The sequence below is a fragment of the Syngnathoides biaculeatus genome, chromosome 22, assembly GCF_019802595.1.
Source record: "Syngnathoides biaculeatus isolate LvHL_M chromosome 22, ASM1980259v1, whole genome shotgun sequence".
Taxonomy (NCBI): Eukaryota; Metazoa; Chordata; class Actinopteri; order Syngnathiformes; family Syngnathidae; genus Syngnathoides; species Syngnathoides biaculeatus.
In genome coordinates, this window is record NC_084661.1 from 5995050 (window position 1) to 6021703 (window position 26654).

Sequence of the window (26654 nt, forward strand, 5' to 3'; positions counted from 1 at the left end):
TCAAAAACAAAGGGGACTTGCAGAGCTGTGACAACTGTTGAATAAAGTAGATAAGCCACAAAAATGATGTTATGGGAAAGAGTAGTGGAAGGTAGACTCAGGTCATAAGTCTGTATCTGCGAGCAACAGTAGAGTACCACAGATGGATTATTTGCCTTGAGGATGCTGATTGAAAAGTGCAGAGAAGGTCAGAAGGAGCGACATTGTGTCTTTGTGGATCTAGAGAAAGCCTATGACAGAGTACCAAGAGAGGAACTGTGGTACTGCATGCATAAATCTCGTGTGGCAGAGAAGTATGTTAAAATAGTAAAGGACATGTATGATGGCAGCTGAACAATGGTGAGGTGTGCCTTAGGTGTGACAGAAGAATTTAAGGTGGGAGGTGGGACTGCATCAGGGATCAGCTTTGACCCCCTTCCTGTTTGTTGTGGTAATGGTAGGCTGACAGATGAGGTTAGACTGGAATCCCCTTGGACCATGATGTTCGCAGATGATATTGTGATCATCAGTGAAAGCAGGGAGCGTGCAGAGGAACAATTAGAAAGAGGGAGACATGGACTGGAAAGGAGAGGAATGAAGATTAGCCGAAGTAAAACAATAAGAGAGAAGAGAGAGGCTACAGGGAGAAGAGATAGCAAGGGTGGAGGACTTAAAATATTTAGGGTCAACAATCCAGAGCAATGGTGAGGAAGATAGGAATAAGAATGAAAGATGCAGAAGATAGGCCAAGAAGGAAAAAGAAGACACGCTGTGGCGACCCCTAACGGGACAAGCCCAAAGGAAAAGACCTACACTATCTGAATTTCTACCTACGCCTTACAGATTAACAGTTCCGGAGGTGGGCATAGGAAGGGCCACGATTTAACCGTAATGGAATTGACCCCTCCGTACAGGGCACTTAACCACGCCTCCTGAAGTGACGTCACGCCACGTGCGCTCACGTAAGAGAAACAGTAAAAATGCCAAATAAAATACAATACATTCTGAACTGAGACAGACTCTATGCTTCTGATTTCATTCAAATCAACGATATATTATAGCTTCTAAATACAATACATTCTTAACTGAGAGTGACGCCATGCTTCTGATTTCATTCAATCATTCACACGTAGCAATGTTATGCTAGCGCAGAACGTCTCATTCATTATACGAGACGTGTATTAAAAATCAAATTTAGGGCATATCTTCGTGCAAACAGTCTGGTTAAGCTTCGGCCGCGAGCCAGCAAGAAATCAATACGTTTGTGCAGTCCGATCATCGCTAAATATCGCTCAACAGAGAATAAGTGTGTCAATCGTTCACACGCAGCAGTGTTATGCTAGCGAAGAACTTCAAATTCATTTATACGAGACATGTATTGAAAATCAAATATAGGGCATACCTTCGTGCAAACATATGTGTTCCGGTTGATATTAGATGGATTTAGTTGATGATGCGGTCTTCCACAAAGTTTGATCCATCGAAGGCATTTTTCGTACTGGGTCTTCGGTTTTGGAAAGGGTACGAATCGAACTCCACCAACTAGCCTTTCAGGATACCTGTCGTCACTATTACAAAGTCCGTGACTACACCTCTTAACCATATTTTTTGTTAAATAACCCAAATACGCGATAAAACGCTAACTAAACCTATACTGGACCATTCAATGTTGTCAGAGAAAATGGCGGGAGCAAAAACGGGCTTTGGTCTAAGCGGATCTCTGGCCTCTGATTGGTCAGTGACGCGGATTGCGCAATATCCACGGAGGGGTCAATTCGTGTGATGAATGCTCATATATGTTTGCCACAGTTTTACGCGGATGCCCTTCCTTCCCTAACCTGATCCTTATCCTAATCCCGACCTTCCTAACCCTCTGCATTTAACTGGGCTTGGGACCTGCCAACATCTTGCACAATATTGTTCTGCCCAACGGCCTGCAGATAAGAGAGAGAGATAATCCAAAAAGAAAAATCCAGATATCACAATGTATGATTTTTTTTTTTTTTTTTTTTTTTTTTTTTTTTTTTAAATATGTTGAAGATTTCAGACACTTCCATGATTTTTAAGTGGGAGAACTTGCAATATAGCAGGGTGTTCAAATACTTATTTTCTTCACTGTACATGTTCCAGTATTTTCTCTGCTTCTGGAAAGATGTGTTCCTTTCTCATGAACAGAAACTTCACCACTCTGACAACTTTTGGAATGTACCAAAGATGGAGGTTCAGCATCTGCTGGTTTGATGTCAACCTCTTGCGCAGAAGATGCTTCCTGCAACATCTGTAATCAATATATAAATATAAGGTTTAAAGTTTTTAAAATAAGAAAAAATGCATGGATAAAGCACAGGTTTATTTCATTCTATTTCATGGTGTACAAATTATTTTCAAGTTGAAAGTAGGTGTCCTTTTCTGTGAGTGACTAGTATGTAGTACTGCTTGTTTTCATGCTGTGTAGTATTTTATTAAAATTAAAAACCTTGCACAAATAAAAATGTTTGTATCCATCCATTTTCGTAGCCCCTTATCTTCACAAGGGTCGCAAGAGTGCTGGAGTCTATCCCAGCTGTTAACAGGCAAGAGGCAGGGTACACCCTGAACTGGTTTCCAGTCAATTACAGGGTACATAGAGACAGACAACAGTCACAATCACACCTTGGGGCAATTTAGAGTGAAAGAATGACATGCGCTTCTTTCATTCAACCATGTCAACCGTGTCAAAGTATTCAGGAAATAAAAGATGATCAGCGTACTTCTGCAACTTGTCTTATGATACATTCTGTGGGGGAGCTGACCAGGTTCAGTGGCTGATCCAAGTTCACTTTTGGTCTTTAGCAACACCAATCTGTTCAGGTGTCTGTATAGTTGGCACTGATCCAGGTTTAACTTTTTTACATTTAAAACACATCTCGGACATGAGTCTGCCACTAAAAGTGTATTTGTATAAATGTTCACTGCATATGACCGACTGCAGACTTGGTTTGGAAAAATTATTTCTCTTCGTTTGCACAAACCTGACCCACTGTCTTCTGAGGCTTGGGTCTTTGGGTAAATAATATAAACTGTGACCTGAACATTTCAAATTGCTACAAAACTGAACCACACAAGTCTTCAGTATTTTTACATTGTTTTTGGCTTGCAATCACTGAGGAATTCTCAAAACGAATGGGTTTTTCTTCTGCGTCAACACGCAATGCTATGACTTGTCAGATTCTGCTTATCCGCAGGACTAATCGTGAGAAATGTCCTGACCGACTCTCCAGTTAAAGGGTTAACCTACCCCTTTACTCCAGCCCACTCTAACGCCATGCGTGCGGGAGGACGGGAGCTTCGTAAGTCTGTGTCGAGATGAATTCGCCTAGGTGTACTAACTCCCTTTAGTTTTGCAGAGCCAATCCGGTCTGGCCTCACTTATCAGCCCATGTCGAGTAGCCTTACAGAAAGGTGACAAAGTGATCGCTCCGCTTTTACAGCAGCTTCATCTCAAGTGAGATTCAAAGCATTCAAAAGCATCAGAAATTCGGGAAAATAGACATTTTTGAGTGAGCCTGTTCGGGGTGATCAAGTCCTACATAGCTTGAAGCCCAATTTAGTAATAAGGATTTTCGGCATTAAGAATAAATTGTCAAGACAACTTGTCCTTCATGGGTAACCACATAATATCGCTGGTATTATCCTGCCATTACCTTATTATAGTAGTTGTTATACTTGTGCCCAATTTTAAATAGTCGTCAAAAATAAGCATTCCAAGTTGCTAGAAGAATTCTCCCCGCCAGCTTGCCACACGACTATTACTCCTATAGAACGACCTCTTTGTCAGCGAGAACCGAACAAAAAGCCGCGGACTTCCGTATCCAAGGTTTTTTATAGCTTTTTGGTGGAACTTTCTGGAAAATGTTGGCTGAATCCACACCCAACGGGAAGGACTCACTTGGTTTATCCTATTAGGCCCCTTTCGCCATCCCTGGCTTGACTTGTCACGCCCTTCTTAGCTTCACTGAATTTTGTCATTTTCCCTTTAATCAATAAGTGCATCTTTAAAAATGTAACCACAAACTCTCGTTCGGTTTCACCACTTTTTGAGCAATAGCATAAATGTCAACATTCTTGTGAATACAATTCTCTCATGCATTCTCAGGCTTGTTTTAGTTGGTTGCGCATCATGTGTTGCCTTGTCTGAGAGAGACAGTCATACACAGGTCATATTCTTTTCACAAAGCCGTTTCAAAGCATCATATTTTCTGCTAAAGGTTTAATGGGAAAATAGTTGAAATCAATTTCTGGTTGCCGACATCTTGTGTGGTAATTCGATTGTGACAGGCTTCCTGTTCAGTAACTCGGCGACGCTGCAAACGTGTAATACAAAGATATGAAAAATAATGAGGTTTATATAAGGTTACTGACTTTGGTATACGTATGCAATGCAGTGAGTTGCTAAGTAGGAAGGCTACGTTTATCAGAGAGATCTTTGCCGTGCTGGTGACCCAATCAAGTATAATTTTGTTTGGTGACATCTGGTGTTCAATTTGAGAGTTAGTGCTAGGGCTCAGCTCAACACATGAACCCAAGCCATACAAGCCAATTGCTATCAATTCGCTCCATTGCTATTTGTGGCATGGCAACCTTCTTGACAGACTAAAAGGTAGTCCCACAACAATTGGTCTTCTAGTTGTGATGTCAGAGGTAAACCACACGAAAGGAGGCACTTTTCAGGTACAGGAAACTCAGTCAAATTTCGCGGACTTTAATTCATAGATACTTATATTTTTTGGTAAAAATATTGAACAAGATATGCATTTTATGGTACAGTTGAACATAAATTTTCGTCGAGAGAAGAGAACTTGTTCTCAAAAAAGATATTACATACACTTTAATCAGCAGATGAAACGAGTTCCTTTTGTTGGATTTGTTGGATGTATCTGCAAGGTTGATTGCCTTGCTCGTGCCGAGCGTCAGATCGTTGCTGGCTCGCTTCCCTCTGGCATCGTCTCCATACGCCAAAGACTGTAGGATATGAAACCTGGTCCCTCAGAACTGTGAGGCCAATGCTCTACAGCCGCGGCACCGTGGCGCCTGACCTTTATGTGAAACGTCTTAATTTTCTCGTGTCTTCAAAATTGCTCTTTTACAAAATTGCTCTTTTTCTTTTGTTGTTTAAGCAGCACACAAACACGCAATGTGTTCTGATTTGCTGGGGAAACCTCACATCATGTTCCACGTCCCAATTGGCTTCGGGACGGCGAGGTTGCCGGGCGGCCCTGTAGAATATTGACGCACGGTGCCGCGGTGGCGGTCCCGGTACTTGGGGCGGGCAATCCTGCACCAAGGTGCTTCTTCAGAAAAAGATGCTTCCGGCAAAGCAGTGCCAACACTGCAGACATCCTATAAAATACACCTGAGTTGCTATTAATAATTTCTTGTGTATCCGACCTCATAGATTGAACATTCAAATTTATGTCTAAAAGCGATCATATTTTTCTTTTGATAAGAACGTTTATACACGGTCTTGGATAGAGCGGAAGAAAATAGATGTAATGGGTGTTCCAAAAAAATGTATCCGCAATAATTGTAAAATTGATGTTTATTATAATTTTAATAATTTTCAAATAGTTCTTTAAAGACTGTATACATTTTTTGGGACACCCTGTATTGATTTCTCAAATAGGTTTTGGCTTAAGATGGGTTTTGTGTTTTAGTTTCATTATCGAACACAATAGTGTACTCCATCCATCCATCCATTTTCTACTACTTCTCCAGCTCGGGTCGCAGGGGGGGTAACTTCAGTAGGGATACCCAGACTTCCCTTTCCCCAGCCATTTCCTCCAGCTCTTCAGGAGGGATCCCGAGGCGTTCCCAGCCCAGCTGAGAGACATACTGTCTCCAGCATGTCATGGGTCGTCCCCTGGGTCTTTTTCCGGTGGGACATGCCCATAACACCTCACCAGGGAGGCATCTTGATCAGATGCCCCAGCCACCTTATCTGGCTCCTTTCAATGCGGAGGGGCAGCAGCTCGACGCTGTGCCCCACCTGGATGACCGACTTTCTCACCCTTTCGCAAAGGGATGGCCCGGACACCCTGCGGAGTAAAATAATTCAGCCCTTTGTATTAGGGATCTTGGACCACGAACAGTAAGACAAGGACACTTCCCAACCATTGAGTGAAATTAAATAACCAAGGACGAGGTAATGCTAGCGATGAGCTAACGCTAGCCAGACCTATATTGAACTACTAGTTGGAAGACTAAAACGACGACTGTGAAGACTTAGAGGACGCTGGGCACGTGGACACAACCCTCAATTCAACTTTCTCCACTCCGTGCCGTGTGGAACACTATAGTGACATTGTGGTTTGAATCTCTATTATCTCTCTCTTTATTCAATCTTCATATGTGTTCGGGCCCTTACTTTAACTTTGCCTAGGTAGTATGTAAATTGTGTACCTTGTGTGTTGACTTTGATTGTCTTTATATGACTATCTGCAGCCCTTTGGGGGGGCACAAGCTAGTGCAATCTGTAGGCCGGTCCCAAGCCCAGATAAATGCAGAGGGTTGCGTCAGGAAGGGTATCTGGCGTAAAACTGTACCAAACAGACGAGCGTTCTTCAAACGAATCCCATACCGGATTGGTCGTGGCCCGGGTTAACAACGCCCATCCCCGGCACCATTAACCTGCACGGGGTCTTCGGGAATTCAGCTACTGTGGGTCGAAGACAAAGTAGAGGAGGAAAACAGCTTAGTCGGCAGAAGAGGAGGAAGGCACAGAGTCTACAACTGAATAGGGTGTTTGAATGTTGGGACTATGACAGGAAAAGGTCAGGAGTTGGTTGACATATTGTGCATCCCAGAAACCAGGTGGAAAGGTAGCAAGGCTGGAAGTTTAGGAGCAGTGTTTAAATTATTTTACCACGGAGGAGGGGTCATTTTAAAGGAAGAGCTGGCTAAGTACATCTTGGAGGTGAAAAGAGTATCAGATAGACTGATGAGGCTGAAACTTGAATTTGAGGGTGTTATCTATAATGTGATTTGTGGCTATGCCCCACAGGTAGGATGTGACAGAGAGATGAAAGAGAAATTCTGGAAGGAACTAGATGAACAGTGATAAGTCATCTGGATTTTCCCGGAATTCTGGGAGGAACTAGATGAACAGTGATGAAAGTCATCTGGATTTTTCCGGAATTCTGGATTTTCAAGTTTCATGACAATTCCTCTGGAAAATTGAGGAAGAAATGCCAAAAATTAATCCGGATATGAGTTGACAACATTGAATGAACATGCGTTTGAGTTTGTTGTTTTGATTTCACGAGCGTAGTCATGTTGAGGCACTAACAGGATTTATGTTCAAATTCCTAAGTTCCACTGTATTACTATTACTATGCTGTCATGAGGGCTCTATCCAGTAAAGGGTTGCAAGGCAGTTAAAAATTAAAACATTTGTGCTGTAACTTTGCTCTGTACAATCAGGAAGGGCTAAGCATTTTTGTCACGGGCCACATTGTATTAGTTTTCCTCAGAGGACCATTGTGGCTCTGAAACAATAGAAATGTTTCATCGCCTTATTGTTTTACATATATGCTCCAAATTAATGGTTAATAGTTTTGAAATCAGAAGTCAAGGATTACAGCTCACAGGAAATGGCATCTTAATCAGAATTAGAATCAGCTTTATTGGCCAAGTGTGGCACAACACACACGGAATTTGTCTCCGGCAGTGTTAATGTAGTTTATGTAAAAGAAGGGTTTTTTTATAGGGCTTTTTTCCAGCTTTTTTTTCCTGTCAAACCTGTTTGCAGCATCACAACTGGATGTCACAGTAAAAAAACATAATTAGTTTCATACTATCATTGAAAATTATTGCAGTGATGAAAGTTTTTTTAAATTGGTTTTTGATTTTTAAATTTTCATGAAAATTGCTCCGGAAAATTGAAGAAAAATTGCCTAAAATTAATCCGGATATTAGTTGACAACATTGGACAAACATGCATTTGAGTTCGTTGTTTTGCATTCACGAGCGTAGCCATGTTGAGGCACTAACACTAATAACAGTAATGCCCCTCCCTTCGCATTCTCTCAAGACGTTGCTTATTTCGTGTGGTCTTGACATTATTTTACATGTTTATTTCATAAACGTTAGCTAAACAAGGCTGCTTCAAAAAACAACCGGTATTCACCCGGAAACAGGAAATGCAGGTTAAACGTACTGAGCATGTATGGAGCATGTACGAAAGCGCGTGTGTGTGTGTGTGTGTGTGTGTGTGTGTGTGTGTGTGTGTTGTGTGTGTGTGTGTGTGTGTGTGTGTGTGTGTGTGTGGTGTGTGTGTGTGTGTGTGTGTGTGTGTGGTGTGTGTTGTGTGTGTGTGTGTGTGTGTGTGTGTGTGTGTGTGTGTGTGTGTGTGTGTGGCAAAATATTGAAGGCAACTGATTTTACAATTAGTATTAATAGATCTATATTTAAGATAGTGAGCAATGTGGTCGAGTGTATCAGTACAATGCGACGCAACCAGTTTGAGACTTAAACGTTAATATTAATTGCTACAGATCAACTTCTTGAACATGTTTTGCTGTACGGCATAGAAATTCTAGGATATATTTTTGTGTATATTCTATATCTATAATACGTATAATGTGGGGAAAAGGACAATTTTAGATGCCGTTTTCCTGAATAGTTAAAATGAATAGCAAGTTATTATTCTATTAGTATTACTAGATCTGTATTTAAGACCCATCTCAGACATAAGTCCACCAGTAAAAAAATGACGGGTGAAATGTTCACTGTATATGACAGAGTGCTGACCAGGTTTGGAAAAATTAGCCGATTTTGTTTGCACAAATCTTACCCCTTGTCTTCTGAGGCTTGGGTCTTTGGGAAAATAATGCAAACTGTGACCAGAATAATTTTGAATTGCTACAAAACTGAACCACACGTGTTCACCATTTTTACAGATTGGTTTTATCTTCCAATCACTGAAGAATTCTTGAAATGGGTTTTTCTTTGGCGTCAACAGACACTGGTATGACTATACGCTAGTCCCACAACAGGATGTTTACCTGTCGTGACGTCAAAGAATTCAGCGACATGGAAAGAGTGGTATAGTAGGTCAAAATTTGCAGACTTTAATTCATAAACACTTATTTTTTGGTAAAAACATTGAAAAGTTTATGCATTTTATGGTACAGTTGAACATATATTTTTGTCTAGATGAGATAATTTGCGTTAGAAATTAGACATTTCATACACTTTGAAGTAAAAATTGCCGTCCCTCCTAGCCATTGGGATGCCGGGAAGATGCTCCAGCGACAGCCATTGGGAGAGCAGCTTTATCGCGCCACACAAACCAAGATACAGGATGCTCACGTTCGGTCGAATTTGGGGGCTGCGAATACACCTCTTTTATAATATAATAATATCATATACCTCTTTTCGTTTCCTGAATTTCCCTCGTAAGTTGAGACAATATTTTTCTGAGGCATTTTGTTACCTGAATTCCTCGTTACTAGATACATTCATAAGTAGAGGTACGCGTGTATGCAAAATTTTGGAAATATTGCTTCATGTGTCAACCGACATTGATGAATGTTCCATCATGTGGCCAAAATTAAAGACAACTGTTTGTAAGAGTAAGCATCATTTATTTGTATCACTGTAGTAATGCCAATACCAGCGCTGTGTCTGGAGCCTGTTGTAAAGGATCTGAATGTAATAATAAATCCAGATTTTGTGGCAATCAGTTATCTGCCAAACATAATGCCACTTGTGATGTGCTGCTATGCACAAAATTAAAACAATCCACTGCCAGTAGTACTCCTGAGCACAAGAGACAAACCAAAACAACCAATTCTGAAATAAAGACCGAACAATTCCAGACAGAACGTTCCCCTTTGATCAAGTGACACAGGATCCCATCCATGCTCAGTTGAGCAAAATATTGAAAAAAAAAAAAAAAAAACCATTCCCAACAATCATTCATATACTCTCGCGCTAAATAATGGACAGAATTTGGCCCCATGTATATTGACACAAATACTGTGAAAAATACCATCAAGAGTGTCTGTGCAATGTAAATGCTGTCAGATTTGGCGCGCGGGCAGTTTAGCCCAAGTCGAATTGTTGGGGAATTATATTTGCTGGGAGCCCAAACAAAGGGATTTGACTCTGCAAATGTTCAAGACGCACAAAAGAGCATTATGCATGAAGTTCAAAGTTAGAAAGATACCATGCAAAGCAAGTATGTCGTACAACACTAAATTAAAGTGTATTGAATGTGTAATTTTTACCGTAATTCTTATCTGTTCCAACCTGCTTGGACCCGTTTCTTCACTTCCTTACCACACTCACCATTGCTCTGGATTGTTGACCCTAAATATTTGAAGTCGTCCACCCTCGCTATCTCTTCTCCCTGTAGCCTCACTCTTCCCCCTCCACTTTTCTCATTCACGCACATATATTCTGTTTTACTTTGGCTAATCTTCATTCCTCTCCTTTCCAGTGCTTGTCTCCATCTTTCTAATTGTTCCTCTGCATGCTCCCCGCTTTCACTGCATATCACAATATCATCTGGGAACATCATGGTCCAAGGGGATTCCAGTCTAACCTCATCTGTCAGCCTATCCATTACCACTGTAAACAGGAAGGAGCTCAGAGCTGATCCCTGATGCAGTCCCACCTCCACCTTAAATTCCTCTGTCACACCTCAGGCACACCTCACCATAGTTCTGCTGCCATCATACATGTCCTGTACTATTTTAACATACTTCTCTGCCACACCAGACTTATGCATGCAGTACCACAGTTCCTCTCTTGGTTCTCTGTCATAGGCTTTCGCTAGATCTTCTCTGTACTTTTCCACTAGCATCCTCAAGGCAAATAATGCATCTGTGGTACTCTTTCTAGGCATGAAACCATACTGTTGCTCGCAGATACTTACTTCTGTCCTGAGTCTAGCCTCCACTACTCTTTCCCATAACTTCATTGTGTGGCTCATCAACTTTATTCCTCTATAGTTCCCACAGCTCTGAACATCGCCTTTGTTCTTAAAAATGGGAACTGGAACACTTTTCCTCCATTCTTCAGGCATCTTTTCGCCCGCTAGTATTCTGTTGAATAAGTTGGTCAAAAACTCCACAGCCATCTCTCCAAATTGCTTCCATACCGCTCTGTCCTCAGGACCAACTGCCTTTCCATTTTTCATCCTTTGTAGTGCCTTTCTGACTTCCCCCTTAGTAATCATTGCCACTTCCTGGTCCTTCACACTTGCCTCTTCAACTCTTCCTTCTCTCTCATTTTCTTCATTCATCAACTTCTCAAAGTATTCTTTCCATCTATTTAGCACACTACTGGCACCAGTCAACACAATTCCATCTCTATCCTTAATCACCCTTACCTGCTGCACATCCTTCCCATCTCTATCCCTCTGTCTGGCCAACCTGTAGAGATCCTTTTCTCCTTCTTATGTGTCCAACCTGGTGTACATCTCTTCTAATGCCTCTTGTTTAGCCTTTGCCACCTCTACCTTTTCCCTACGTCGCATCTCGATGTACTCCTTTCGCCTCTCCTCAGTCCTCTCAGTATCCCACTTCTTCTTCGTTAATCTCTTTCCTTGTATGACTCCCTGTATTTGGGGTTCCACCACCAAGTCTCCTTCTCCCCTTTCCTTCCAAAAGACACACCAAGTACTCTCCCTCCCTGTCTCTCTGATTACCTTGGCTGTCGTTGTCCAGTCTTCCGGGAGTTTCTGCTGTGCCTGTCTTACTGACACCAAAAACATGATTTTTAGTCTATTTTTAATTTTAAAAAGGCAGTCGAAATGGACCCATCCTTTTTCATCACCACACAACCTGATTTTGACATATATGGCTTTTTGTAACTCCCGCCATGAAAATCCTCTCGAGGCATTTGTTTTGGAGATGAAGGAGGAAGTGACATTATCATCAGGAGTGCACTCAGGTGATCATGTGTTTAAACCAGTTTTACCTGCGGGAAGGAAGCTCTTTGTTCCTTCGTATTAGCCAAAATGTCACTCGTTGTATTGCTGGATATTGCTCGAATACTCGGGAGGATGGGGGAGGCCCCATAGCTCAGTGGTTAGAGCACTGGTTTGGTAAACCAGGGGTTGTGGGTTTGTATCCCACTGGGGCCTCCACTCCCTGAGAAGGGTTGCGCGTCAGGAAGGGCATCCGGCGTAAAAATTGTGCCAAACATATATGTGCGTTCATCTGAGATGACACGCAGTGGCGACCCCGAAAGGGACATGCCGAAAGTAACCTCCACTCGGGAGGATGGATTTACTCTTCATATTTTTGCAAAAGACCCGGTTCGTTGTAAAAAATAGATTGTACAAGTCCAAAGGACGAGGGCTTTGTGAGTTCCAAATGACTGGTAGGTGTGTACAGAGTAAAAGTAAAAAAAATAGTTTGGGGGATGATGTAATCCTTCATTCAGCGAGCGACCACGGCCGGGCCACGAGCGACAACAATGCTCGCGGCCAGGCCGCCATGGTAGCTCATCCGTGGCGTTGGCCATCGCGGTGGCTCATCCGTGGCATTGGTCAGGTGGGGAGGTTGTTTGGCCGTGTGTGGGAGGAGAAAGCACCTCTCCCCCCGACCGGTGTCTGGGTGTAGTGAAATGAGAATGTTTGTGTTAAGAGGTGCGCTACATGGGCACTGCTGAAGTAGGAATGGGTCCTCCTGAGTACGCTACTTACTGTTGGGGAGTCTATTGTCAGTTAGAAGTGAGCCGCATATCATATACATGTGTTTTGAAACGATAGGGTAATATTGACCCGGTCACTTCGCTCGATTATGAGATGTTCTCTTCTTCGAAAAGAGCTTCCGTGTCAGAAGGGGCGTCGGAAAACTCTGAAAATCTGTTGTTCTTTTCGCATAGCATGTGTTTCCAATGATGAACGTCACAGTGTGACACCTGCTGATGACATTGCAGGCAATATGGCTATTACCTGGATGTCGACTGAGACTTCCGCAACTTTGCCCATGGATGACATGCTCTATGCTCCCATTTATTTTTTTCGTATAGACATTGAAGTGAATAATGTTATATAGTTTTCCGCGCTAAGCCCCTTCCGGTTTACGGTAGTAATGGATAGGCTGAACACGAGGTTAGACTTGAATCCCGTTGGACTATGATGTTCGCAAATGATATTGTGATCTGCAGTGAAAGCAGGTAGCAGGCCGAGGAACAGTTAGGAAGATGGAGGCACGCACTGGAAAGGAGAGGAATGAAGATTAGCCGAAGTAAAACAGAATATATGTCCATGAATATGAGGGTCAGAGGAGGAGTGAAACTCCAGGGAGAAGACATGGCGAGGGTGGATGACTTCAAATAGTTGGGGGCATCAATACAGAGTAATAGAGAGTGTGGTAAAGAAGTGAAGAAACGGGTCTAAGTGGGGTGGAACAGTTGGCGGAAGGTGTATGTTCCACTGCAACAAAAGTCTCTGCTCGGATGAAGGGCAAAGTTTATAAAACAGTAGTGAGGGCGGCCATGATGTACGGATTAGAGACGGTGGCACTGAAAAAACAGGAAGCAGAACTGGAGGTAGCAGAAATGAAGTTGCTGAGGTTCTCGCTTGGAGTGAACAGTTTGGATAGGATTAAAAATGAGATCATTACAGGAACAGCCAAAATTGGATGTTTTGGAGACAAGGTTAGAGAGACCAGATTTCAATGGTTTGGACATGTTCAGAGACAAGAGTATATTCTTAAAAGGGTGCTGAGGATGGAACTGCCAGGAAAAAGAACAAGAGGAAGACCAAAGAAAAGGTTGATGGATGTTGTGAAGGAGGACATGAGGACAGTGGTTGATAGAGATTAAGATGCACGAGATATGCTTAGATGGAACAAGATGACACGCTGAAAGGAAAAAGACTGTCATTATAAACGACATTGATGAGCTGCTTAAGTACTGTAACGTTTAATTATGAGTGTACCCCTTTAAGAGCGGCGGGGGCAGTCCACGGTAAACTAGGCAGGTGAGTGTGTGGCCGAGCACCAGGTCATTGTTCGACAAAGGTATGTGCTGTCGAAATGATGCGCCGTCTCACAATCGACACATTGAGCACCCCTGTTGTAGTGTTATAACCTAAAATGGAATTTATTCTTTGAACGCGTGGTTGAGCCACATGTATACTGAAAATTTCTCTGTAGACAAGATGTATACTTCATCCCCTGTGAACCTTTTTTAAAAGCAACTCAGTCACAGTAGTTATGAAACAATTCTTCATTAGTGTCTATATTACTGTATTATACTGCCTCCCAGTGGTCAGGATTAATACACAAGAAGGAGCAGCACATCCATTTTTTATACCACATACCCTCAATTCGGCTGCGGGGGTCCTGAAGCCTTTCCCGGCAATCTTCAGGCAAGGTGGACACGCAACTGGTCCCCATTCTATCGCAGTGAACATAAACATTTGCAGTCACATTCACAACTCTTGGCAATTTAGAGTCTTCAATCAACTTAACACACATCTTCTTGGTAAGAAACCGCAGTACGTGGAGAAAACCCAGATGGGTAAAGGAGAACATGCAAACTCTGCACAGGTGGGGTCCAAATTCTGAACCCTGATCCTCAGAACTGTGAGGCAGATGTCCTAACCAGTCCTCCACAATCCCAAGGAGTAACAATAAATTCAAATGAAATATTAAATCATGATGCACAAATTACTGACATTGTTATTCATTTTATAAAATGCAATACTAGTTAGTGTATTTTCTATTTTAAAAATCACATTCCAAAAATGTGATTCATGGCATATCCATTCTTTTTAATTGGGAACGATGATTTGACATGCTGGAGTTTTGAGCTGTGACCGTGGTTACAAATGAATTAAACTTAACTCAAGGCACTTCTGTACTTAAAAATCTGCATTATTCTCTAAATCTATCACACTCAACAGTATTCCAAAACCACTCCTTTTGATCTTTTTTTTTTCTATGCAGGATGATGAACACATTGTTTTGGAACCAGGAGATTTTTTTCCTCCATCTTCTCCATCTCCTGCACGACAAAATGAGAAAATAAGACCCCAGGCCCCACAACATAATCGTCTCTTCAGAGTTGTTCGGACTCCAGTCATAGATGTCGTCAGGTAGGAACCTTGAACTCTGATACATATGATATATTTTTTATTTTATGTCAAAATCTAATTGTATCCCATAATAAATAGTCCATGGTGTCTCATCAGGACTTACATTACATAAACTGAAGGTCGCTTGCGATTTATTATACTAATAATGATCAGGCTTGGAAAAAATTAACAAAATTACGCTCTTCTGGAAGTTGTTTCGAAATGTGAATTTTTCATCTGAAGAAGCGCATTTTACATGTAAATAGCCTAATCTGTTCCAAACTCCTTGTCCCCATTCTGTAAATAATAAAAATTATGTTCATTTACCTTTGGCATTGGGCGACTATGCGAAGAGAAGGGTGAGTGACAAGCAGAAGACATCGTGGAGGACTGAGGAGAAGGCAAACGATTGACAGCTGAAAAAACATATGTACGAATATACTGTACACACGCACAGCACTTAATTCCACTAACGTTTCTTGGTCCCCATGGTGAATCAAGATGAATAATAAACAATAAACTCACAATAAAGTTGTACTTTTCCAATCTGCAAATAAACCGGTGGGTGTGTGGTGGGCCATGGATTGCAAAGTGAAAAACGATAGCTGAGGAGAACAGTGGATTCAACAGTTCTTGGACCAAATCATTTGCTTTTACTCCCTATGCATGTTTGCCTACGCATCTGCTTTGTAATGAGAAGTTCTTCAGTCATAAAAAAAAATGTGGAAAGATATTTCCAGGGATGGCATGCTCCATCTGCAGCAGAGTTGTGAGTGGGAAAAGTCACTCACCAGGAAACCCAGCTTGCCCAAAGCCAAAAATGGAGCAAAATAGAAAGCCTCGCATCACCCCAGAAACTTGTTGGAAACATGGAATCCTCATCCTGAGTTATAGGAACATGAATAAATATGCATTTGGAGTACATTATTAGCCATCTTGGATCCATGTGCCTTTGCAAGGAGATATTCTAAAATGAACTACATTAAATAAAAATACTGTACCGCAATCACCTCAGAGACAAGAGGTTGCAGTCATGTGTCAAGATTAAAGGTAACATTTTGTATGCCCAAGTTTGAGAAGATGTCCAGTGATTTCTTAAAACAGAAGTCACATTCAACGGCTAGGAATACAATTCTGTCATAAGCACATACTTGGCAACAAAAAGTGTTTATTAGGTGGATTATAATTTTTTTTGTCAGTGTCTTCTTCTTTTCCTTTCGGCTTGTCCCGTTAGGGGTCGCCACAGCGTGTCATCTTTTGCCATCTTAGCCTATCTCCTGCATCTTCCTCTCTAACCCCAACTGCCCTCATGTCTTCCCTCACCACATCCATAAACCTTCTCTTTGGTCTTCCTCTCGCTCTTTTGCCTGGGAGCTCCATCCTCAGCATCCTTCTACCAATATACTCACTCTCTCGCCTCTGAACATGTCCAAACCATCGAAGTCTGCTCTCTCGAATCTTGTCTCCAAAACATCCAGCTTTGGCCGTCCCTCGAATGAGCTCATTTCTAATCCTATCCAACCTGGTCACTCCGAGCGAGAACCTCAACATCTTCATTTCTGCCACCTCCAGTTCAGCTTCCTGTTGTTTCTTCAGTGCCACCGTCTCTAATCCGTACATCATGGCCGGCCTCACCACTGTTTTGTAAACTTTGCCCTTCATCCTAGCAGACACTCTTCTGTCACATAACACACCAGACACCTTTCGCCAGCTGTTCCAACCTGCTTGGACCCGTTTCTTCACTTCCTTACCACACTCACCATTGCTCTGGATTGTTGACCCCAAGTATTTGAAGTCATCCACCCTCGCTATCTCTTCTCCCTGTAGCCTCACTCTTCCCCCTCCACTTTTCTCATTCACGCACATATATTCTGTTTTACTTCGGCTAATCTTCATTCCTCTCCTTTCCAGTGCATGTCTCCATCTTTCCAATTGTTCCTCTGCATGCTCCCTGCTTTCACTGCATATGACAATATCATCTGCGAACATCATGGTCCAAGGGGATTCCAGTCTAACCTCATCTGTCAGCCTATCCATTACCACTGCAAATAGGAAGGGGCTCAGAGCTGATCCCTGATGCAGTCCCACCTCCACCTTAAATTCCTCTGTCACACCTAAGGCACACCTCACCATTGTTCTGCTGCCATCATACATGTCCTGTACTATTTTAACATACTTCTCTGCCACACCAGACTTACGCATGCAGTACCACAGTTCCTCTCTTGGTACTCTGTCATAGGCTTTCTCTAGGTCCACAAAGACGCAATGTAGCTCCTTCTGACCTTCTCTGTACTTTTCCACGAGCATCCTCAAGGCAAATAATGCATCTGTGGTATTCTTTCTAGGCATGAAACCATACTGTTGCTCGCAGATACTTACTTCTGTCCTGAGTCTTGCCTCCACTACTCTTTCCCATAACTTCATTGTGTGGCTCATCAACTTTATTCCTCTATAGTTCCCACAGCTCTGAACATCCCCTTTGTTCTTAAAAATGGGAACTAGAACACTTTTCCTCCATTCTTCAGGCATCTTTTCGCCCGCTAGTATTCTGTTGAATAAGTTGGTCAAAAACTCCACAGCCATCTCTCCAAATTGCTTCCATACCTCTACCGGTATGTCATCAGGACCAACTGCCTTCCCATTTTTCATCCTTTGTAATGCCTTTCTGACTTCCCCCTTAGTAATCATTTCCACTTCCTGGTCCTTCACTCTTGCCTCTTCAACTCTTCCTTCTCTCTCATTTTCTTCATTCAACAACTTCTCAAAGTATTCTTTCCATCTATTTAGTACACTACCGGCACCAGTCAACACATTTCCATCTCTATCCTTAATCACCCTGACCTGCTGCACATCCTTCCCATCTCTATCCCTCTGTCTGGCCAACCTGTAGAGATCCTCCAGTGTATATATATGGAATGACATCATGGAATATTAATGATTTGTTGCTCAGGTCTGAGGATAGCTTCGCCGGAGTGTGCGTGACAAAAGAGATGATGCTGCATTTTACCTTGCAAAAACTAAAGATAATGCACAGAAATCAAACTTAAACTATTATTTTAATTTCATATACTTAACCTTTTCAAAAGGCTGCTGTTTCATTTTTACAATTGGATGCTACATTTTATTACCATATCATACCACATACCATCTGAGATTACAGGAGGTATTATTGTTTTAATCCCCAAAATAAATGACCTAAAAAAAATTCTTTTTTATATTTCCAAAATTTTATCAATGCAATGAAACACGACTTATCATGGAAGTTAAACTCAAAACGTCATCGTAGAGTTGAAGTGTCACGTGGTGTGTCATTCTCTTCAGTAAGCGCTGCAGGAAAAATAAACATAGAAGCGTGAATCTTCATGATATCATTTCCATAGTAAGCTGAAAAAGACCACCATTTGTTGACTGCCTAATAAGGCTTATATAAGGCTTTTATTTTTTTACGGTTCCCTTTTTTCCTTTTGAAAGAGGAGAGTCTGGTCTTTCTTTTGGTGGTTTTTGTGTTTCCATATAGTACAGAATATTCTGTGAGGATTGAAAAAATGAGTGAAATTGCTTGAAAATGCTTGGTAGTCTGGGGGTTCCCTGCTCAGGAAATGGCTGGCAGTTAATGCAGTAATTTTGGCAAAGATAAGGCACACCGCCGTTGTAAGGCGCAAGCACGTCCTTGTGCATGTTCTTTTTTGTTTTTTGCCACTTTTTCAACACCTTCACCACTTCTGGGACCCACATTTTTTTAAAAATTTGAACAATTTTGGCAGAACCAGAACATTATTTGTGTTTCCAGTCGGTTTTCAATTCTCAATTCTATTCTAGCATATGACACACAGGTGTAGCAGTGCCTCCAGATGACTTTATTCCAATTGAGGTGTTTTGCCATTGTCTAAAGCAGCTAAATAATTGGATGACCAAAACATTCCTTCAACCATAGCAGAACAAAACTGATCGTTTTTGGCAATAAAGAATAAAGGATTGCTGTTATGTTGCAAAAAAAAGTGAATAAGTTGCCAACAGAGGTGACGTCAGCCCAGAGTGTGTTTTCAAATCAAGATCAAGACACTTTTTTTCTTCGTGTTTGAGTGCTTCCATTTTTCAGTGATAATTCTTGCACTTAAGGCTGTTTTAATTGTTTTTGTTTTTTTTATGAATTTGAATGCTTTTAATCATGTAAAGTGCATTGAGTTACCTTGTGCATGAAAATGCGCAATTCAAATAAATTTGCTTTGCTCAATGCCCCACTCTTATTGTGGAGTTGATTTGTTATTCTGTTCTAAATTATTATTTTACATCTTGCGCGACTCTTATAAGGAATAGTTCTTATAAACAGAAATGTCTCTTGTTCTTTGTTCTGAATGTCATACCTCGGTAGCACCGACTTCCGGAAAAACATTCCTTGTGTTTTTTTACACACTTGGCTAAAGCTGAGTCTGATTCTTGTTAAAGGCCCAAATGAGGTAAAGTCTCAAGAGATATGCTGAAGGTTTGTCTTGATGATCATGCTAGCGCAAAATTGGGCACAATCTAGCCAAACGATTTTTTTATAAAGGCTTTTTGTTTGGCTGTCAAATTGTCAAATTTTTAATGACACACATGCACACACACGCATATACAATATGCCAACACTTGTGAAATAGATGGCCATCAGGGGTGGCCAAAGACACTGATTTTGATCTCAAATCCCCATTACAACAGGAGTTGTTTGGAGTTTGCAGGATCCCGGCCAATTACAGTGCTCGACAATGAAAGGTTTACAGTGCAGTCCATCATCACCAAGCTTGTCTGTCCTGTTGTGCTGGTGAGTCAAATTAATGAATTTGTTTGTAATATTTATTTTTTCTTAAATGCTGTTGCCCTTGTCCCTTTTATGTTTTTGATCTCTTCTCATAGGTCATATTCCTGCTGGTAAACTCCATACGCTACTTTTGTGACGCGCCCAACCTCACCCCTAGAAGCTACAATTTTTTGCAGCTTCAGGTCATTTTTAAAATTTAAAATTTATGTTCCCTTCCAAACCGTCTGACTTCCCTATCAAAACACTCCCAGCAACTTAAAACACACAAATCTGAATGAATAATGTCACGAAAGTAAACAGTTCAGTCATCACATAATCATGCATTTTGTTAACATAAGTGAAAATCATTGTATTTTCAGTTGATGGGTGTTCTACCTGTCTTACCACTACTATTCCCTGTCATGTGGGTCTTGGTCAACGCATTTGGAGAGGCGAGGGTCCTTGCTGAGTTCAGCCATGTATCTCCTGGGGGATTGGTGAGGAATCCACAAACAGAAACAAAAACACTCAATTGTACACAAACATATTTTGAATTTGGACTTAAAAGTTTTCCATCATTTATTCATTGGAAGATGAATGCACGATTCAAATACTGTGTAACCTGCTCTGCAAACATGACTACAATGCCTTTAAGTGTTCAGGTCTGATTTTGTCATCACCCTATGCTAAAATACAGTGGTACCTTGAGATAAGAGTTTGATTTGTCCCAGGACTGAGCTCTTATCTTGGGTTACTCTTATGTCAAAGCAGATTTCCCCATTAAAATGTATGTAAAAGCCAATAATCAATTGTAGCCCCCAAAGTGCCCGCCCCCCTCGCATTATATAGCAGGTTGCATACATGCTAAAACACATGCTAGCGTACATGCTAACAACGTAACCAGTGTGTTCAGTGTTCATTGGACAAGTCAAACAACATTTAGAGTTATTCGACAGCGTGGACATCTGGTGCGCAACATTAAGATCTCTAAATGTGGCCATGAAAACAAGATACATTATTGAGAAAAAAAAAGCCTTTGAGAGCAAAATCTGCAAATACAGCATGCGGAGCTGTGAATGGTGACCTGCGAATGTGCAAGGGCACACTGTATACCAAAGATGAAAATCACAGGCCTCTCTCATCTCTTGTGGAGAAGTTGCAAAATTGGTGGCTGACCAAATATTTTTTGCCCCACCGAATATAGCGGTTTTTTACACTCCAAGACTGTTTCATGCTTTATTCATTAACTCAGTCACACTTGGTAGTGGGAAGCTATGTGTGTTTTTATAGATACCTTAGAACAGTCTGACAGATGTGAGGCTCCCATTCTGTGTCTCTGGGCCCTCTGATCAACACAAAACATCCAACCACATTCATTCTTAGGCAAATGTTTTAGCGTCTTGCCCAGGGACACGACAACATTCACTTCGACAGTGATACAAGCAAATTACCCCCCCCCCCCCCGCCCTCTCTCACATGTAAATAATTGTGAGTAGGTGGTGTTTTTGCTGAGAGGTGTTATAGTCTGTGAGGGGAAAAAAAAGCTTAATATAGGTGAAATCACGATTGTCGAACTGCCAATGTATACTGGTCGTCTGTCGTCTTTTCCTTTCGGCTTGTCCCGTTTGGGGATGCAACTGCGTGTTAACCTTTTCCATGTTAGCCTATTTCCTGCATCCTCCTCTCAAACCACTCAGCTGCCCTCGTGTCTTCCCGTATGACATTGATCAAGCTTATCTTTGGTCTTCCTTTTGGTATCTTGGTTGGCAGTTCCAACCTCATCAACATTCTACTAATATGCTCACTATCTCTCCTCTGGGTGTGTCCAAACCATTGAAGTCTGTCTCTAACCTTTACATCATGGCTGGCCTCAGCACTGTCTTATAAACTTTGCCCATCATCTTACCAAAGACTCCTCAGTCACATAACACACCTGAGACATTCCTGCACCCATTGCAACCTGCTTGTATCAGTTTCTTGACTCCCTTACCACACACATCTTTGCTGTGGACGGTTCACCCCAAATATTTAAGTCCTCTACCTTTGCTACAGTATCTCTTCTCCTTGTAGCCTCAGTCTTCCCCCTCCACCCATTTCATTCGCGCACTTAAATTCTTACTTCAGCTAAACTTCATTGCTTTTCTTTCTGTCCATACCTCCATCTTTCCACTTGTTCCCTACTTGCAGTAAAAACATCATAGTCCATGGGGATTCTCCTCTAACCTCATCTGTCAGCCTAACCATCACCACTCCAAACAGGAAGATGCTCAGGGCTGATTCCTAATGGAGTCCTAACTCAACCTTAAACTCCTCTGTCACACAGAGAGCACACCTCATCACTCTTCTGCTGCCCTCATACATCTCTTGTTTTAGTCTAACAAACTTATCTTGTATTCTAAACTTGCACTTGTAGTACCACAGTTTCTCTCTGGGTACTTCGTTACAGATCCACAAAAACACACACCTTCTGTGTACTTTTCCATCAACATCCTCAAATCAATTAATACATCTGTGGTTTCTCTTTCTAGGCATGCAGCCATACTGTTTCTCTAAAATTCTCACTTCTGTCCTGAGTACACTACTCTTTACCATAGTTTCATCAACTTTAATCTACTTTGCTTGCCCAGCTTTTCCACACTGCTTCCCCTCCCCCAGCCACGACGCCTTTGACCCACAGTAACTATCTTCTGCAAACTGCATCTTAACGATGTCGGGGGCGGACATACTTAACCTGGTCTACGCCTGATCCATTATGGAATTCTTTAGATCAGGGGTCTAGAACTTGTCTCACGAGCCATTTCTGGCTCTTTTTATGATTACATATGGCCCACAGAGCCTGAGTACATCATTTCTGTTGTAGGCAATGCAAATGAGTCAGAGACCTTTTGTCCTGATTGAGTTGCCGTAGTTTGCTGTCCAAATGGAAGTCGATGTGGGCAGGCACAGAAGGGTTGAATGCAGATTGGGTAGAAATTAATTGTGCTTTTGACAAAGATGGCTCAAATAAAACGAGATGAGGAGTACTGGGGACCGCAGGAATAAACGATGTTAAGAGCTACTGTCCAGAGTCCAAGCTAGTCAGCAGCAACTCTGTGCTTAGACACAACATGGTGACTGGAATTCAGATAGCTGGTGCTTTGGCAATTGTGAGAAACTGAAAGCCATTCACAGATGGGGAATGTGCCAAAACCGTCAGGCTTGATGTTGCCAGTGAACGTTTTGACAACTTTTCACATAAAGACGAGATTATCAAACAAATAAAGGACATGCCTCTTTTGGCAAGCATTGTTGGTGAGCCAACATAAGTGGGGAGAAATGAAAAAAAATTCTACCTGCTGACCAGCTGGTTGTGAAAACTTCCTACTTCCTGTCACATACCACACTGCAGCTTCTGAGTATTGCTGTATTGACAATGTTTGGGTCTACCCGTGTGTGTGTGACAAGTCACACTAAAAAAAAAAAAGTATTACGACCAAACTACGTTCACGAATGACAGATTGAAGTCTCAATGGCTGCATGAAGTTTAATCCTATGATGTTTGAAACAGATTACAAAGCCATCAGCAAAACCATACAGCACCAGAAGTCGCATTAATGGTAAAAAGTACTTTTGTCGTCATTGGTTAGCAATGGCATAATGTTATTTAAAAGACTTCAGAGACTCAAGCTAGTCTTAAAGTTTTGGTCCTAAATAAAATGTGCAAATTGTATTGTATTGTATTTACCTTTTAAAATATTGTATGGCTCTTTTGTAATTACATTTTAAAATATTTGGCATTTATGTCTCTCTCAGCCTTAAAGGGTCCCGACCTCTGATTAAGATGAACACTCATTTTCGTTTGGCAAAGATTTAAGCCTGATGCCTTTCTTGATGCAACCCTCTGCACTTATGCGGACTTGGGACTCCCCTCCAGTTTGCACTCTTTATGTACCCCATATTGCTACATTATGGGTCTACTGTACATGATATGTGAAGTATGTTCTCCCTATGTTTGATCAGGGTTTCTCCAGGTTCTGTTGCATCCTCCCAAATGTCAAAACATGTTTCTTTGGTGAAGTTAAAGACTAAAATGTTCTTTGGTGGAACTCTGAGTGTGAATCGTTGTCTCTACGTACGCTGGAATTGACTGGCCTCGATTTCAGTGTGCACCTTGCCTCTCGCCCAAAGTAAGCTGTGAACTGAGTTAGGATAAGCAGTTCTCCCTTCATGGTCCTCCAGAATTAATTGTGCCAACATGCCGAACGTTGGGGTGAATAATACTGATCTGTACACAATGTCATGATACGTCAATGTGGGGTTTTTTTGGTTTTGTACTGGGCTAAGATTTGCAACGTAAAATTAATTTTTTAAATGTCACGTGAATTATTTTTGGGTTCATTCAAATTAATGGATCAGGTAAGTTTAAATTATATATATATTTTAATGATAATTTCCAGTCATGAGCATTTCACGGAAACGATCGTTCAGGGTTCGCACGCAGCCCTAAAAGTCCCTAAAAATCCCTAAATTTTCAAAGGTGCATTTAGGGGCTCCTAAAAGTCCTTAAAATCCGCAAAAACCGGTCAAACCCCTAAAAAGGCCTTAAATTAAAAAAAAAATCAAAGGGAGGACCTCTACCTCCAAAATTCTCCCTAAAAAATAAATTCATCTTTTATTTAAAAAAAATAGCGATCCATCTGGCGTCCAAATCAGCCGGAAATCGTCAACGGAAGTCACCGTGTTGACAACTAGTCGCCATCTTGTCGATATTCCATTGTTTGTTTCCGTGAGTAGGCATTTCACTTCGTCTTCGTTACAATGTAGCGTATTTCTTTCATCGATCCAACTTGTATCACGGGGAATTGCATTTATCAAGAAGCTTGGGTTGAAAGTAAGGCGTTTGGGAGCTGGGTTCGTCGAGATCCAAAAGATCAGCACATGTTTTACTGCCATCTGTGCAAGCAGAGTTGCCAACTTGAAAAGATGGGCGTCAAAGCGCTGGAGTCGCACCGGAAAAACAGGAGACACGCTGATTTGGCAAAGACTCTCTCATCTTCCGTTGGAATGAATCTGTTTCTAAAATATCAAGATAGTGAAGCATCAACTTCAGGCAGTGTTACTAGCAGTGCATGCACACTAGGGATCGCAAAAAAACCCGCTTACTTTCATAACCGGTTTTAACCGAACAGCTTTAGCAAAAAAACGGTATGATAGTGGTGTTTACATAATTCACCAGCGGGACCTCGAGTTGGGGTGTAGGGTTACGCACGGACTGTTTTTGTTGTTGCTCTTCCGGAGTGACGAGTTCACAGAGTTCCCCCCGTTATGAGAGTAGTGGTTTGATGTCTGCCAATAAAACAAGTTTACTCCCATACTTTGGAGCGTTTCCTCGATGCCATGTTTGATGTTTCTTAGATTTAACTGAATGTTCTTTTGAGTCCAACTTTACATTAACAGCGAAACTTGAAAAAAGTGGATATGATGTTGAAAAAATTGCGCAAAGTGGAGTACCGGAACCGGAAGAAATGATTGGAAATTTTAACCGATTTCGAAAGTCCGATTACGGTTTCGGTTTTAAAAAAAAAAAAAAAACAAAAACGAAAGCTGGTTATAACAGTTTATTTGTAACCGGTTGCGATCCCTAATGCGCACCTACAGTTGTCGAGGCAGAAGTCAGGCTTTATGAACGTAGTTCAATACACGAAGACGGACTCGTTAAAGGCAGAGATCGTGTGGACTTTAAAAGTGATCTGCAGCCATTACAGTTACAAATCTTGTGAAAATAATTCGAAAGTGTTTGCAGTCATCTTCCCAGACAGTGACATTGCTAAAAACTACAACTGTGGGGAAAGGAAGACTTCGTACCTGGCTACATTTGGCATCGCTGCCCACTTTTCATCTCTACTGCCTCAAAGCCAAAAAAGCCAGAATAGTGACTGACATATCAATGCTTATTGAGAAGGCTGACAGGCTGTGTGAGGAGGCAGAAGAAAAGAGGAATCTGAGGTTTATCACCGAGGCCAATGCATCAGAGGCAGAGCAAAGGACAAGAGAGCCACTTTATCACCTCTGCAGCAACAAAGAGGAGGCACTGGGTAGGCTCAAGGAGCTAGAGTTGCGGTGCTGAGACACACATCAGTAGAAGACATTTGTGTATATAGTTGCAATTGTAGTTAGAATCTGTTTTTCTGTATACTGTTATGTGAAGACAATGGTCATATCAATGAGAACTACCACAAGGGGTGACAGGTGATGACTGTCACAGGTACTGAGGTACTGGAACATTTGATGAACTAAGAACAGTTGATGGCACCATTGGGTGAGTCTTTTTTCCTTACTCTTGATTTCCCACGATGGCCCTAAGTTTTTCTTGTCGGGCCTAAATTTTTTCTGTCAGCCCTAAATTTTTCGTGTCAGCCCCTAAGAATGCCCCTAAAAAGCCCTTAAATTTTTTTGGTCAGACTGAGTATGAACCCTGTCGTTCCGTTACCGTGTCGTTACCCAGCCTGAGAAAACACTGAACCGAAAGTCCGTTTCCCAGATCTCAGTGCTTACTTTTAATAAAATTCCCCCATGTGTGGAATGTAAAACAAGTTCTCAACGAAATACAACAATCTGTATAAAACGGACCTACATAAACCCCTTTATTTTTAATGATTAAAACGCCCAGCTTTGTTAGTGTGGTTTACAAACAGCACCGGTTTCCGCTTCTGCGCTTCGCATGCGCAAGGTCGAGTTATTCATATCCGGGTCACTCAAACGCTAGTCAAACATGTCGGTTGCTAAGCGTAAAAGACAAAATGCTCATGCCTGCTAAGGCTTTATTCTGAAGTACATGTAAAAACC

General features: G+C 41.7%; 1 protein-coding gene across 10 annotated transcripts in view; it reads left to right on the forward strand.

Annotated features, from left to right (window-relative positions):
- The window catches only part of tmem94 (transmembrane protein 94), a 224964-nt gene that overhangs the window by 62259 nt on the left and 136051 nt on the right, over window positions 1-26654 (forward strand). For all 10 annotated transcript variants that reach the window (XR_009793510.1, XR_009793509.1, XM_061809568.1 and 7 more), the window contains 4 exons: window positions 14928-15076; window positions 19751-19853; window positions 19946-20032; window positions 20210-20326. Coding sequence is in view for 8 of the 10 variants with exons in the window: in XM_061809568.1 (XP_061665552.1) it covers window positions 14928-15076; window positions 19751-19853; window positions 19946-20032; window positions 20210-20326 (456 nt within the window). In the remaining 2 variants the exon portion in view is untranslated. The remainder of the gene's footprint in view (window positions 1-14927; window positions 15077-19750; window positions 19854-19945; window positions 20033-20209; window positions 20327-26654) is intronic.